Below are 16,679 nucleotides of genomic sequence, written 5' to 3'. Positions count from 1 at the left end.
CTGTGTCTGGTGTCATCCATAATTGAGTGATCTCATCTGCAGTTGTTACATTGCTTGCTTAAGGGTTTGATTTGTCTACTTTAGAGTCTTTTTTTATGCAGATTGATTAGTTGTATCCTGTCCCTTTGGGGGCAGCAGCTTAACTTCATCAGAAGATAGAATCAAATCCTTCGGTTTAATTCTAACAGCTAATTGACCATGCTTAAAAGAGCGTCCTCATCAGCTGTCTCAAAAAGGCTGGCTGTTTGGCTTGCTTGATTAAAGCCAGTGTTCCTGTTTCCAGGATAGCAGCAGGCTTCCTTTTCCCATCAGTCTGAAAGAGTTTAGAGACCGTGGGCAGGGCTCATCTGAATCAGCATGAGGACATGGTCACTCAAGTAGGCAACAGGGGGCATGGCTGCCAAACTGGCTGGCAGGACAGAGTGCAAGCAAGTACTGCTGCTATGGCTGCGTTAGAGACATTTGGACTGCAGGACTGAGACTAACAATTTTGTCACTGAAGTCACGTAAGAAGACCTCCCTTGATACCACACAACTTCCATGAAAACTTACTGTCCTCTTTTGGATCAAGCTGTTTGCCACCTTTGGCTTTATAAAAAGAGAAAAAAACGAACGAGTGATGATAAAGCCCTTCTCCCACACATTTAAAAAAATAAAAAAAAAATCCAGTGAGAGCCGTCAGTAATAGGCATGTGTGCAGATATTTTCACTACAGCCTCATAGAAATAACTTCTTGATGACCAGTGGCTTAAAGTTGTGCAGCAGGTCAGCCTTGCTTTGCCGTGCAGCTATGAAAAGGCTCATGCTGCTTGCAGTTCAGGACTTCGTGGGCCTTCCAGTGCTCTTTGCACTGAGCAGTCTCCTGGGACAGAAGAATGTGTGGCTGATTAAAACACTGGAGTTCAGATGACCAGTGTGGCTTCCCACGCTGATTTATTTCCTACGTTACCTCTTTCCAGGGACATATGTTCATTGTGTTGTATTTTTTTTGGAAGGTTCCTGGCCAGGAAATGCTTCAGAGAAATGTTTGACAGCTTCCTGATAATGAAAGAAGGATAAAAATGAACTCCCCTCTGTCCCTCAGTTGATCGTTTACCGATGGGGTTTGCCATTACGTGCATCCACGCTTCCGCAGCAGTGCAAAACCCTGCCTGGCAAGGAGAGTCAGAAGTGAATCTCCTCCTGCCTGGGTGATCAGCTGCTTGCCTAAGCTCAAACCAAGAAGCTTTGCACTGAAGGCTAGCAGGAAGGAGAAAAAATCTTTTACTACAAATGTTCCCCCCACTGAAGTAAATTGAATATTTAAAAATACAACCAAATTGTGGGAGTGCAAGCAAAGAACATCAGGAGGTTTTGTGAATTTTGGACCATAACAGTGACATAGCTACAGGGTTCAGCAGCAGTGCAGGGGCTGACACTTGCATTTTTTAGCATAGTTTTGTTCACCTTTCTTATTTAATTTTACTGACCCAACTCAGTATCACATTAGCTGCTTATCTCATTGTTTTTTGCCCAACTTGACCAAAGTAGTGCCCAGTTTAGTAAGGAACAGATGGCATTTGCCTCCTTCAGTTCACTCTCTCTGTGCTCTGATCGAATTGGAGAAATAGCGCTGGAGTCTAGAAGGAGAGCCCAGATCTTTGTTTCAGCAGTTCTCGTTCCTAATGTAAAAAGATCCCTCAGAAAATGAGATTCTGACATTTTATTTGATATATAGGTGGATTTTATCTCAACAAAGAAAACAAGAGAAAGTAATCTCCTTTCTGAGGCTAAGTGAAAAGAATTGTTAGTGATAAAATAGTAAGTGCTTGTTTTCACTTTCACCGCAGCTGGAAACAGAAATTCAACAAGTTTCAGAGGCATACAAAAACCTGGAGAAGTCATCCTCGAAGCGGGATGCCCTGGAAAAGGCCATGAGAAACAAGCTGGAAGGAGAAATTCGTCGGCTTCATGATTTCAACAGGGATCTGAGAGGTGAATGAAACAAAACTTCTTTTCTTCAATGTGATCTTTTTACTGCTGTGCTTACTCACCAGTCCAGCGTGGTGCTGCAGGAGTGTGTGTTGTGACAATTGGGATATATTCAGTGTATTCAGGTATATTCAGTAGTCTGGGATTTTAAGTGCTTGCTGGGAGCGTGGAAAAGCCATGTTTAGAAGCGTGCTGTTGTCTCTCATTCCCAGCCTGTTTCTCATTGAGGAGAAACATGTGATAAGCCAAATACCATAAACCAGATGCAAGCCTGGAATTTTCTTGTCTTATATCCTAGATGCAATTTGTACAATTTGTTCAGTTTATACAAATGGAGAGACCTTTTGCTGACTGCCTAATCCCACACCAGGCATGTTCACTTTATTTCCTGTCCAGTGACCCCTCTGCACTGACATACAAACTGCAGGCTGTCTGTTCTTCCTGAAGGTCTTGTCATTCCTTATCAGTGCAGGCATCTGGTTTTTTGGATCCCCCTTTCTCTTGCAGAGTGAGATGTTGTTAGTGTCTGCTTCTTGCTAGGAGGCTGCGGGAGTACGACGGCTGGCGAGGGAGAACGGTGTCGAATAGTATTTGACCTTAACGTGGGTCAAAGTTTAGGCATTAGTTTGAAAGGCAAAAACCATCTGCAATGCTGGATGTGTAAAAGTGTATAATCAGTCTTTTAAAATGTAAGTTTAATTTTTTATGAAAGCTGTCTGATTGTCCTGCGAGTCATATGCTTTCTCTGCCCTTAGTCTCGTACTGTGTTCCCAGAAGCTGTTTTGCATCCAAGAAGTAAGGCCGTGCAGTGCCCAGTGCTGTCGAGAAGGACAGCACACAAAGGCCTGCATTAAGTAATCTTATTCATAATAAAACACAGCAAAAACATTTCATTTTTATTTTTATAGACTGATATAAATTTCTAGTAGCCTGCAGCAGCAGAACATTTAAGCTATCCCTGGAATTGTATGTTTTTCCCTGAAGTCAGGTCATTAGACAAGAGTGATTTAATCTTCTAGCTATTAAGATTTAGTGGAGGATTATAAGGGAATCTTTTAATTGCATGGTGAGATTTATTTGGGTGGGAAAAATAAGTTTATGTGGAGAGGTTTCTGAAACCATTCTTAATAAAACTTGTGACACAAAGACTGAAATGTATCTGCTTCTTATACTGAAGTCTATGAGGAGTCTTAACGCTTACAAAAACAGAAAAAAATAAATTTATAAATTGTTGTAATTGTTTAAAGTAATTTCTTTGGAACTCCAATCTGTTCTGTCTCCTTGAGAATATTTTCTCAAGGACATAATTAGAAACGTTTCAAAAGTGAGTGACAGCTGCTGGTAGGCTTTTGACTTTGGGCTGTGTAGAAATAGGAGATCCATTCCCCTAGCTTGCATGTCCTGTGCAGATGCGAGTTTAATGCTTGAAAGTTTTTGATTCTTCAGCATTTCTTTTCTTGAACAATTCTGCAGAACGTATGGAGACAGCCAACAAGCAGCTTGCAGAGAAGGAATTTGAGGGTTCTGAAGACAATCGGAAAACCATCTCTCAACTCTTTGCACAAAGTGAGTTACGCAGTCATTATGGGTCAGGAGAAGCGCTCCGGTCATCCTGGATAGGGTAAAAATGAGCAGGGTGGCGTAGTTCAGATCTGTCAGTTTTCTACTGGGACAGAAATCAGGGCAGTGGCAGTCCAAAACTGGCAGTGGAGGAAGGAGGACACATTCAGTAATTCTTTTTGTATGCATGTATGGTCCATCTGACAGCGTTTACTAGGGATTTTGGAGCAAACAGAGCGTGTAGTTGCATTATAAAATTAGTGTTTGCTCCATAATGTGTAGGATAATTTGAGCAACTGTTTTGCTCCCTGAGAGCTTTGGAATTAAACCTTTCCAGGCTGGCAAGAGTCCTGGCATGAGTTAGGGCCGGTGGGACTGCAACACTGTAGGTCTTGCATCTCTTTCCTCTTTAATCTGCTGCTGCACTATCCAGCACAAATAAGGGGGATTAATCCTGCCTGCAGTATGCTGTTCTGTGTAAGGCCATGAATTTTGTCTGCAGCCGTGGATTTATCACAGGACAAACCAAAATGACAGATGTGAAATGCTGCTTTTCCTTTGTGCTAAAATGTCTTGAGGCTGACAGCAGCGAGCCAACTTTCCTCTCATCCCATAGCGTGCTCCGCCCTTCTGACAATGCTCGCTTTTCTCCAATTGTTATATAAAAAGGTAATGCAATAAAATTGCAAAAGAGAGATTTTTCTGTGATGTAACACGTACTGCTGCTGCTCTGACAAATGCTGGTATCCCTCTCTTGTGTTGCCTTCAGCTTATTCCTCGTGGCTTACACTGCAAGCAGATGGCTGCCAGGGGGTGAATTCAGCTCGCCTGGTGGCAGTGGGCAGTCTGTGAGTTTAGTCTGGCTTTTGAGTTCCGTAGGTCTGCCCAGGGAGGTGGGGAGGCCAAAGCTCAGAAGCTTTAGGTGCCATTCCTACTTTTGGATGAACGTGGAAACCTTAGAGCTGTGTTTTGGCAGTCCCAGCATTTCCAGGGGTGCTGCAGGTGCTTGTCGGTGCAGCGGTACTCGTTTGGGGGAAAGTCTGGAGCAGAACCTCCAAAAGCCTTGCTGCAAGCAGTGACATTAACAAACAGCCTGCTGGTGCTGATTGATACCTTCTGGCTTAATGCCACCCTGCATCAGCTCTGCCCATCTTCTCCTGCAATGCATTGTAACATGCTGACGCTGTCAGCAGCTCATTTCCTGGGTGGAGGAGAAATGCTGGGACAGGAGAGATGGGGAAAAGAACAGGCTGAGAGTGCCTCAAGCCTTTATCCCTGTGTCTTCTGTCAAAGGTTAGCTCGTGGCAGTAGGGGTTTGCCCTGCAGAGTTCAGAGGTGCTGTTGGTGGACGGGTTTCTTCTGCAACCTGTGTGTGGGCTGCACTGATTCCCTAGCAGAAGGGAATCTTTAGCTGCTCCACGTTGCTAAAGCTTTGCTCTTGGCTCTCTGCTGGCAGAAGAAAGGGAATAATTGTGGTCCTGTAAATATAGCTATGCACATGCTTGCACAAACGGGCCTGTGTACTCCATATGCAGTCTGTCCTAACACCCAGGATCTAGTTCCTGTTTTTCAAGCCTTCCACTCCTTGTCCTCATTCCTTTGTCGTGGGATATTAGTTTCTGGAATGCAGTTTCTCTGGTGTCATCAGTGCTGGGTGTAGATCACTTGAGGGAGTATTCTGTGGTTATGTATATGCAGTGAGTGTGTTAATGTTATCATTGTAGCTGGTTGGCTCGAGCTGGGAATGACAACATATGCAGAGGACACCAGCTCTGTGTTGTGGCTTTGCTTTACGCCCTTCTGTGATAATTTCTCCAGTCCCCAGTTACTTTATCCTGTTCACATTTTTTTTTTATTTTTTTTTTTACAAAGGCAGTTAACCTGTTCCTTGAACACAGAGCATAGCTGCTCCCACTAGGTCCGGCTCTTTCTGGAGAGCAGGAGGAAAGGACCAGAAGTTGTGCTTGGAGAGACTTTAAAGCACTGGGCATGAGCTCTGCACTGGGCAAAAAGCTTTCCTGAACTGCAGGTTTGCTTTGAGCAGTTGCAGAACAGATACAGGTGCCCAGGTCCTGGCCCAGAGGGTCGTTTTTAAGGGCAGCAGAGGAAGACCAAGGAACTTTATTGCTCCATCCTTTGGTGAAACTGCCAGCCAAGTGGGACAAATGGGTGTTACTTTGAGCAGGAGGGCAGCTGTCCCAGGCAGAACAGCCTTCCTGTTTGGAGGGTCAGCGTGAAGAAAAGGAGCACAAGTTTTTCAGGCACAAAAGCTTGCTACCTCCCTTCCCCAACCTGGGACATTAAAATCACCCAGTTTGTTTTCCAGTGCTGAAAGCTCAGAGGTGAAGAGGTGCCTACCTTTGCTAACCATCTGTATAATCAGAGCAAATTACCTAACTGTACTGAGTGATGCACCTTCTATTCCTCCTCGTTTAGCACTGTGGCATATTGTTACGTGAAGGTGCCGTGCTTGTTTTTCAGGGCTATAAATCCTTCTCTTCCTTGAAAGCCACATGCTTTTTTTCCCTATAGCTACAGATTTGCATTCTCTGTCTTGTGAGAAGTCCTAGCATGAGGTGCCCCATCTTTTCCCCACCTCTGGAGGGAAGGACTCCTAAAAGCTGGGTAAAGAAGGGTGCTGTCCGTTGCTAACTCTCACCTCATTTTGATAGACAAGGAAACGCAGCGGGAAAAGGAGAAACTGGAAATAGAACTGGCTGCTGCACGCTCCACCAACGAAGACCAGCGGAGACACATTGAGATCCGAGACCAGGCCTTGAACAACGCTCAGGCCAAGGTGGTGAAACTGGAGGAGGAGGTAAGGCAGCTGGGAGGGAGAAACTGGGGTAGCTTGCATTCCAGCGAAAGTGACTGTGGGAATAAGTTCGTCTTGTGCAAATTACAAGGAAATCTGCTTGCTTCAAAGCTGTTTATATCATCTTAGCTTTGTGTTGGTTAGCTAAGCCACTGAACAGCGCACAGATAAGCCACAAATCTGTATTTCCTTGCAAGTGCTTTCGTCTAGGCAGCCATGTTTCATTTTCTTTTTGTTTTAACTGATAAAAGTGGGCTGGGACTGAAATCCCAGCCCTAGCAATTTCCTGAACTTGGCAGAAATTCAGATCTGAATGGACTTTTTTACTAATAGCAAATGAATGCAGCTTGTCCCCTTGCCAGGTGTTCCACTCACACCAGGTTATCGTGGTACACAGTGCAGATCACTGCGTGTGCCCGGCCTTCATAATAAGCTGGGCATGACAATGACCTTGCTTGTTTTCTGTCCCTTTCCTCCCAGGAGAGGATAATGAATTTGAGCTGCTTAGCTGGGCAGCTTTCACAGCAGTTTCTTTTGTAGCCTTGTCCCTGCCATTCGCACATGGCTCTCACCTTGCTGCCCTTCTGCGTCATAGTGGCCGTCCTCTTTCCTCCCGCCTACTCCTTTCCTCTCCAGGGCTCCATTTCCCACTCCCAGACCCTGCTTCCTTTACTCCTACTCTTCCTCCATAGAGAGCCCCTGGAGGAAATCTCATGGCCAAGCAGACTTCCTCCAGGGCAGGTTTGTTCTCTCCTTCAGTTCTGCCATCTTCCTGCCTACTGGTGCTCATCATCCCCCTCAGCTGAGCACTGTGCCTACACCCACCTGCATCTTGCATTTTGGAGACATTCTTTAAACCTTCCCTTTGTCATAAACCCTCCCTTTGTCAGCTTCTACTCTTTCTGCTTAGGATCCCGGTGTGCCAGCAGAGGAGGGATGGTCAAATACAAAGTGAGCATCCTACTGTCTTATCTTGCCTGCCTTCTTTCTCTCCCAGGTACAGATGCAGCTGCCTTCTTAATTTTAGTCTGCTCTTTTCTGAGCTTTTACTTGCTTCAGTAGCTCCTCTGTGCTTTCTCCTGGAGCACCCTCATGGTCACTGCAAACACTGGTGACGCCATCTGAAGCATCCACTGGCCGTGGTTCATCACTGGGGAGCCAGCTTCCCTGCAATACAAATTATAACAATGAAGAAAGAAGAGCAGATTCAAAGGAACTTTCAAGTATCACTGTCCCCATTCAGCCCCGCACACAGCTGACAAGTCCATTGATTTCACGAGGACTGCAGCATTTCCTGGCAGGGCTGACTTGCACCTTGGCTGCTTTGGGGGACAGGGAGCATTAGGTATAGGGGAACTTTAACAGAACCACGATCAGATCTCCTGTTTGGCTCTCTCTCAAACTGTTCTGTCTTTTGATTCTGTAATGTATGGCAGCTCCTTGCCTCTCATTCAGATTTTTCAGTGCCTTAATGATTCTAGAAGTCTCACGTGTGACCAGCTTTAAGTACACAGGACATCCTGGTGGCTTCCCTGGGGTCATTCACATGCTTGGAGCTGGCTTTATAAAGATGCTGTGGTCAGCCGGGGCCAGCACGCACAGCACTTGGCTAGGACAAGCTTCTGTGCAAAGTTGAAGCCTTCAGAGGCAATAATAATTGTATGTTTTCTTTTCGAAAGACCTCTCATTTTACTAGAAGAATTGTTTTCAGTGCTGTTGCAAAGTATTTCTGCTTAGGTAGAACAGGAAAATGGGTAAGTAAATGTGGCCAGATTTGCATCACCCAAACACACCTATGCCGATAGAGAGTGAAATGCCCTGCTCTAGATTGCACGAAGGTTTCTGGTCATTTGCATCCAACCTTTGCTTGAATCCGAGGGCGTGCAGGAAGTGCCACCCTTCCTGTTGTAGATAAATATGGAAGCGTCTCAGTGAGGGAGCAGGAATTAACTCTGCTTTTTCCTAGAGGTGAGGGGGAACAAGGGAAAAAAAAAAAAGAAGGGGTGAAGAGTCACTTTTGCATGTTTCCCAAATCACTTTTTAATGAAATGCTTAGGATTATGAAGCATTTGTTGCCTCATTAGCATTAAGTTGTGGGAACTTCAGAAATCCCCAAGCTGTTTGGTAACTTTCCGAAAGACAGCCACACGAGCTGCTTGGTGCTCAGGGCACCGTTCAGAAGCGAGTCTAAATGTCAGCCTGAGTTTCTGACATTCAGTGACCAAGATATATGAACAATTTGTCAATTACTTCTTTTATTCCTGCCAGCCTCATCTGGGTTGCTAGTCCCTGTAATTGTCAGGAATTTCCAAACTAGTCCTGCAGAAGAGGGTGGAGTTTCTTATGTTAAGGTTTGGCAGCCTCTCTGGCTCAAGGCCTGAGGGGGGTGTGCATATTTCAGTTGTTGCATCCTGTAATGTGAGTTTTCAGCTTTTTTTTCCCCTTCCGTTTTGACTTCCTATTGAGCAGAGCTACCCTGCCTTGTATTCACCAGATCCTTTATAAAAAGAATATTTTATTTCTGTTTTAATGAGACCTGTAAGCCATATGTCACCATGGCTGGATTTACATGTTGCGTTGGAACTGGAACGTACACATTCTTTTTAAAATCCTTGGCCTGAATTGCCAGTTTGGGCAAAACCACCCATCTGTAAAATGTAGGTACTTGTCTCCTCCTCTGGAGCTTGGGGAGTTCTATACGTACTGGATTTTAGCATCCAAGTTAGAGGGAAGGAAGAGATAAAGGCATGCTAAATGTGATAGAGAAAGGAATGATCTTAGGTACCTTTGCTTTTGGAAGCAAAAGGAGGTATTCAGAATATTTCCCCTGCTCTGTCAGAAGTGGTGAAATGACTCCTCAGGTTTAGAACAAGCTGCCGTTAAAATTAGATAGTGTGGAGTTTATTTTTGCAAAGTGCTAAAAAGAGTGAGTGACAGTGGGTATTTAAAACAAACTTAAATATGCTCTTAAACAGGCTTGCAGAGTATGTGTATGTTCTACGTGTAATATTTAAACTTTACTATTTTTCTACTAGACATAAAGATACCCAGTAATTAACCCCTGTTTTTATGTCTCTATTTTCATCCTTCCCTTTAATAGATGTTGCACAGGAATGCTTAAGTCAACAGCTTATTAAAATAATTTCTAGTGAAGTATATTTATTTTTTTTTAAATCAAAACTTCAGATTATTTTCATTACATGCAATAATTTTGAGATAAATTGTGTATCTTTGAGGTAAAATGCACGTTGGCTTAAACCCACATATCCCAGAAATGGACAGTGACAATATTTGCAGCGGGAGTATCCAGAGTTCCTCACGTTGAAGCACGGATTGCCACGAGGGTCTCAGCTGCAGGCATCCGAGTGGCAGCGGCATGCAGCAGGTGTGCAGCTGGTAGATGGTTACAGCTGGCCTGGATCTGTGAGCTTAAAGCAGTCACAGTACCGCACTTTAACCATCATCTGCTAGCAAACACCTCGAGAGCAAGCAGGACAGATGGTTAAACTTCACTTTGCTCTGGGCCAAAGGCAGAACTGCAGGGGGACACGGCAAGGTCCGTCCTGACCAGCCGGGTAAGGGCTGCCCTCTGTGAGTCCTTACGAGGCTCGTGGTACTGCACCAGGGGGCTCCATGCCAAGTCGTTGGCCCAACCACAACTACTAGACAGAAAGGCTACAAGTGCTACTGCTTTTAAGCTCTTCGTAAACTGGATTTTTTAAAGTTTTAATGAACTTGGTCATTTCTGCTTGCTCTGGTTAATTTGTACCGTGTAAGACCACAGTTCAAGAAAAAAAAAAGTAGTAATTTTTTTTGGTCGTGGTTTAACTTGTACTCCTTTGCTTCACTGCTTTACAAAGCCACCGTTTTAACAAGTGCCTGAAGGAGACAGCTTTGAAAAATAGTGACTACCATTAAGCAGATATAATTATCTGCTCTGCCATCCTCGTGTGCACACCTTGCAATAGAAAGAAAAGCCTGACAGCCTGTCTGGTGGGTGTGAATTAGGGGCTGGGGGAAGGGAAGGAGTTTGGGTGAAATATCTCTTCTACAGGCGGCTTGTATTTAGGGGCTATAAGATCTTCCAGCCATCAGAGTTCAACACAAACCAGATACCAGAGCTAAGATATTATATTCATTTCCCACTCAGCTATTGTGGGGAGAAATTGTGCGCTATTTCTGATAACACTGGGGGTTCTGTCTGGGGGGAAATGTAGAAACATTCGTTTCCAAATGACTTCTATTGTACTTCACATACTGTATCCGAGATGATTTCAGAACAGAGCTCTGGCTTGTAGGGAAGAGACCCAAAGGAGAGTTTGTGCGCTTGAAGGCTTGTCTGTTTTTTTCCAATCACTTCTGGGTCTATAAAAAGATATTCCTAGTCTCCACCAGCTTTCCCTCTCGTGTGCTTGGGCTCTGAGCTACATAACTGCTCCTTTCAGGACAGAGCTGTTCGTGGATGGGCAGGGTAGGCAGGAGACAAAACTCCCCCTCTTACCTCTTTTAATGACCCGTGTTCTTGTAATGCTGCAGAACTGGCTTTTTATTGCTTTGTCTCTATCCTGTATTCTGCCTGTTAGTGTTTTTCCAGAGGTGGCTTCAAGAGTTTTAACTTATTTGAAGGCAAACAAACAGCGAGACGACATTATGACATTCCCATGCAGCAAGCACTGCTCCCTAGCAGGAGGATAGCGTTACCAAATTGCTTCAGCATGCGTTCTTGCTGAAGCCAGTCACGCCTTCTTAGGGCCTGGATTCAAACAAACTGAGGGTTCAAAAGCATCCTAGAGGAATACATCCCTGCTGCAAGAGGCAGAGGTGGTTTAAACGTGCTTGCTGTCCTCTTTCTTTACTACATTTCTGCCATAGCAGGCACATTCTTGTGGGGAAGCACATTTTCAGCTGCATATGAATGGATTCAGCTTTAGGAGAAGCCCAGAATGTAATGAAAACACCCTGAATATATTAAACAAAGGACTTTGAAGCCATCAGAAATAGTGGGTGGGAGACAGGCAGATGCTGACGAGTGTTACCAATTTGCTGAAATAGGAGCTGTCCAGGATGAAGAGGGTAATCGCTGGGTTTGTCAAAATGCCTGGAAGGGTTTCTGAATCATTGCTAGCTAGGCAGGAAGTCCTCTCTTCTTCCCCAGAAAAACTCTTTGCTGAGTAACCCATCTGGAAGCGATGAATCTCCACAAAAGAAGAGCCTTTCTTCCCCCTCACCTGCTATGCCAGGACCACGTTTCTCCTGCAGAAGTAGCTCTGGTCCTGAGGATATTAGAGCCTCTAGTCTCCATGCATCTAGCAGCTTTACATGGGAAGCTCCTCATCTCTGTTTGCCCCTGCTCCCTGCACTGTGTGCATGAAACCTCCGTGCCTTCTTCTCAGCCTTTCACCTGCAGGGACTGAGATCCCTGACAGAAGTTGCATGGTTTGTCAAAGATGTGCCTGAGAAACCTAAATCAAACGAAGTGACACGATTTGTTTGGTTTCTAGAATATTAATCCCTTTTCTGCTGGGCAGTTAGGGTAATAATGAACTGTCCCTATCCTGGCAGGAACGCTTTGTCCTTGGCCATTGTTTTTAGACCACACAAAGCTCTCCGTAGCAGAGGAACCTTCAGGTTACCTGCTGCCAGGCATTACGTTGTCTTAGGGAGTCTTACCAAAATCGTTTCACTGAAGAAAAGTTTCAGTTTTCTAGGGTTAGTGCGTGCATTTGTTTAATCATTTTGTTCTTGTCTGTTAAGGGTGGTTAATCGTTTTCCATTGCTGGAAGCCCTGCAGTTGGGGGATGTGGGTGTGCAGGCATCATCAGAATATAAATCTGTCTGGCTAACTTGGAAACAGCTCGCTCTTCGGGTCAGCTGGACTCTGAGCAGGGAAGCCTCCGAGTCCCAAGTGTATCTGCTTCGCTCAGCTGGCTCTCAACTGCAGAAAGCAATCCTGACACGGGAAAGAGGAAAGGAAGACTGAAATTCTTGTTCAGGAGGCCAGGGAATCTTTTTAGGGGTATTACCTGCAGCAATTCATGCTTTTGTGTGCTAGATTTCTACAGAGCCTGTCCTTGCCTTGCCTATTTTGCTCAGTTCTGTTGCAGAGTTTTTGTAAATATCATAGGGAATGTGAATGGGAGAATGACTGCTCTTGTTTTAAATGGTTTAATTAGAAAATCTTGCTGATGAAGCCTGACCTCTGACACCTGGCTAGGACGTTTTCTGATGCAGTCAGGGATGACCTGGAGAAGTTGTGTGTGTTTATTGAAGCTGTGCCATGTGCTGTAGGAAATGCAGAGGAGGAAGGTAGCCATGCTGAAGCGCTCTGCTCTGCTTCCAGACGTGCACCACGGCTAGCTGAGATCGTACGGTCTTACAGAGGTGTTATAATACAGATATTAATGTAAGTCGAAGTCTCTGTGTTTTCAGAGCACCCTTCAAGGCAAAATAGTTACATTACGTGAGCATGAGCTTAGTGAAATGCAGCACCATCAAAAGGAAAATTACTATCTTGTCAAATTTATGTAAACTCACAGACAGAAGGGCGTGACTGCATCCTTGTAAAGCTTCAGGAATGAGCTCTTATCTGGAGCACGTGTTCCCTGCAAGGCCTCTTGCAGAGGAAGGAGTTCCAGCATCCTTTGATGCCATCTCCCCTGTGGTAGATGTTGCTGCAGCCCTTGGCACGGAGCAGCCAGGTTTGGTTCTTTGCTGGGCGAGAGAGGGTGGGGAATCCATGGCAGCCACCCAAGAACAAGCCTCAGCATGCTGCCTTTTTTCCTTCCTCCCATCTCACTGAGGTCTGCAGCACACTGGCAACACTCAGGAAACTGCTTCCAATTCCTGTCTTAGGAAAACGTAATCATATTCTCAATTTATGGTAAAGAAGTCCCTCTGTGCTTGGGAGAATTATTTCTGGGCGTCTTTACATCTAGAGGTCAGAAAAAGTCAGAAATCTTACCTATATATGTAATAATAATAAAATCAGCCTTCACTAGTACCTCTCCTGCAGAGAATCCTGGTTCACAGAAGGTAAATTGTTCCTCACAAGTCCTCACTGTGGCAGAGCTGGCAATGAATGGCACTGCCAGAATAAGCAGTGGACTGAGTCAGTGCAGCAAGTACATAAAATAAAACAATTTCCTATGTAAAGGATAATTATGGCAAGATACCTTAGGAAAGCTGAGTTGTCTGGAGCACATACATGCCTTTAAAGCTCGCTGAACATCTGGGTACTGCAAAATTGAAGATGATTTGAAGGATTTCTGAATTAATTCTGTTTAAACCCTAAGTTTTTAAAAGTAGATATTTTTTACTGATGCAGGAAAATGAAGTGTATTTTGTGAAGAGAAAAAACAAAACTCCGTGTGAAAAGCCACTGAGCAAGCCATGCCTGTGCTTTAGGTCTGGTGCATGCGTTAGGCATGTGCAGGCAGTGCTGGGAAGTTGGGCAACAGCTCGTGTTGCAATGTTTCACCTGCAGGTTGGGCTGATGGGAGCGCTTTCAAAGTGAACATTTCAGCGGAATTTCTCTGTCCTAATTCTCTTTCGGCTGGGCACTTGGTATTCTTTGTGTGCAGGCCAAAAAGTTAATCCACACATACACATTCTCAGATTTATTAATTATGAAACTAGTAAAACATTGTTGTCGGTTGCCTTTTGGAAGAAGAGCTTTACCTGCCTTAGAAAACTTTTCAGAGATTTCAGTGCTTTGCAGTAGGTAATGAGAAACCAAAGGTCTGTCCTTCCTCCCTTAATTCTGCATACAGAAGAGGGGGAGAGATCTGATTTTCAGGAGGTTATTTTTCAGCTTGATGCACGATATTTCTCAGCCTATTAGGTTGTTTCTTGTTCACACGCAGGTAAGTAAGGTCCTGTGCAGAACCAAGGTACTGGGCACTCTCCGTGTCCAGGTTCTGCTGCTGACTTGTAGTTTATCATTTCTGGCTAGTTGGAGCTACTGTTAATCAAACTGTAAAACTGGTGTATTAAATGCACGTTTTGGAGTCTGACAAAGCTTAAATCAGTGCTATTGAGCACTATAACCCAGAATAAAAAGATCTATTAATTACAACATTTTTTTTCCTGCAGAGTAGCAGCTGAATATTAAGTTGTTTTAAAATGTTCTTGTCCCTCCCATTCCAAACAAGTTGGAAATCTTGAGCAATCAAAGCATTAAAATACCTTTCTGCTGTACATGCACTGGTGGGAAGGCCTTTGGCTGGATTACTCACTCGTTACTGTAACTTTTATTATAAAATACTTGTTTGGGGAAAATCCTCTAGGGCAGTGACATTCACGCTGTGAGGTTAGGTGCCTGCTGACTTTATGAAGAGAAGAAAGGGATGCCACGTCTGGGATTAATAGTGTTTGGAGACTTCTCTCTGGTGCTCACATTGCAGTCTCTGGGTTGCCTCAAGGAACAGGAATATGAAAAGGGAAAAGTTTGAAGCATCACGTGGCGAGACCTTTTGGGAAGGATGGCGTGGCATAAGGATGGCTCGTTTCATTCAGAGCCAAGTCCTGCAGGCCTGCTCTCCTGTCTCCCCCGTAACTACGAGCAGATTCCCAGGGAGCGCTGGAAGAATAGGACCACCAAACAGTGGTGTGGTACTTTCCCAGAATACTTTCCGCTTCCGAGAAGGACTTCCTGAGCCCAAACAGCGTCTTTTGTCTTCGATATCCCTCAATGGACTTCTCTTCCATGAAGCTCTAGAGCAGCTCTTTGAACTCTCATAAGGGAGCCTGTGTTTTGCGTTGTGGTGCTTCTCTAGGCTTTGGCTCTGACTTGGGAAAAGTTGCCTCCTTCCTGCTATTTTGTATTTCAGAGTTTACAACAATCACAGCTAAAAAAGCAGTGCCCCGGATTTGCTGTACGAGGCCAGCTAGTTGTGATTGTTACGGACAGTTACGTCTGAGTGTGCAGCATTCTGTATATTAGAATAGGGTTGTGCTTTATTCTGACATTTTTAATTTCATATTTTAGTTTGATTTTATTCTGCCTGAAGTGTGCTAAGGTGGTTACTGGGAGGAGAGCTCAGGCTGTGTCTAGTGTACACCTTGAGCCTGTTCATAATTTTGCAGTGGGACTGGAATGGGATCCTGCGAGCAGCTTTCAATATTGTACTGAAAAAAAACCTGTTCTTAGCTCGTGGGCTGGATCTAATCCTTGTCTTTGCTACAGTTACCTCAATAACAGGCACCAAGTCAGGTAAACGCCCTCTGGTACCAACTCAACTTAGCCAATCTCAGTCATTTGCAACAAATACTTGCCTCAGTTTCCCTGTCCCTACCATGCAGATGCTGAGGACGGCAAGAACAAACACACCTAGCAGGAAAGTGGGGATGGGGAAGAGCTGTAACCTCCAGAGTGTCTGGAGCCCAGGATGGAGTCTGAGGCACCCTGACAGCTCCAACTGAATGCTTTCCTCCTGGCTGCCGTTGCAGCCTTCTGCAATGCGTACGAAGCCAGAAGTTGACTCTCTTGTTCTCCTTACTTAACTTTAGTTATATTTTCCCTTTTGTTTCAGCTCAAAAAGAAGCAGGTCTACGTTGAGAAGGTGGAGAAGATGCAGCAGGCCCTGGTTCAGCTGCAGGCAGCGTGTGAGAAACGGGAGCAGCTGGAACACAGGCTGCGGACGCGGCTGGAGCGAGAGCTGGAATCTCTCCGGATGCAGCAGGTATCCTTTCTCCCTGCCTTGCCAGGCTTCTTATCGGATTGTGCGCTACACCATGCACGAAAGAAGGGCAGTGGTTTTTCTCCATCGTGCAAAGTGAGCACATTTTTCTTTTGTTAGCTATTTTCTTCCTGGCCATGTAAAATGAGCAAATTTTTCTTTTGGTAGTTATTATCACATTGGCCTCTCTGTTGGTTTTTACTTGATGTAATTATTCCATTCTAACCAGAAAACGTAGATAAGGTAGCAATAGGGGATCCATCCCGTGACAATATTCAGACATAGACATATAGCTACATGGTGTTCTATCTTTAAGTAACCTGGTTATATTTACTTTTGTATTATTTTAAAAATATTACAATAGAAATTTTATGTAAAATTCATTAACAGCTGGTCTGAAAGAGAGGCCCTTCAAAAAACTTTTGTATTGAGAAAAAAAAAAAGCTACCAAAACCATAAAACCAATTCCATAAAGGTAGCTGACGGAAACAAGCAGAAGTTTCACATAGAATATATTAGAATTGTAATTCGAGTCTTTTCCAGCGGAATGAATGAGTGAGAAGTAGATTGTGCGGGGTGTTATGGTGATGTGAGGTTTCAGGTGGTGTTACAGTGTGATGCATTTCAACATGCATCAAATACAGGCCTGCATCCTT

General features: G+C 44.5%; 1 protein-coding gene across 5 annotated transcripts in view; it reads left to right on the top strand.

Moving 5' to 3' along the window:
* AMOT (angiomotin) overlaps positions 1–16,679 on the top strand; it is a 61,133-nt gene that overhangs the window by 33,543 nt on the left and 10,911 nt on the right. For all 5 annotated transcript variants that reach the window (XM_048070648.2, XM_013185132.3, XM_067004792.1 and 2 more), the window contains 4 exons: positions 1,830–1,974; positions 3,445–3,537; positions 6,204–6,349; positions 15,877–16,026. In XM_048070648.2, coding sequence (XP_047926605.1) covers positions 1,830–1,974; positions 3,445–3,537; positions 6,204–6,349; positions 15,877–16,026 — 534 coding nt within the window. The remainder of the gene's footprint in view (positions 1–1,829; positions 1,975–3,444; positions 3,538–6,203; positions 6,350–15,876; positions 16,027–16,679) is intronic.

The sequence above is a fragment of the Anser cygnoides genome, chromosome 13 (genome assembly GCF_040182565.1).
Source record: "Anser cygnoides isolate HZ-2024a breed goose chromosome 13, Taihu_goose_T2T_genome, whole genome shotgun sequence".
Classification (NCBI taxonomy): Eukaryota; Metazoa; Chordata; class Aves; order Anseriformes; family Anatidae; genus Anser; species Anser cygnoides.
Note: the sequence above shows the minus strand (reverse complement) of the source record. Positions and strands in the feature narration are given on the sequence as shown.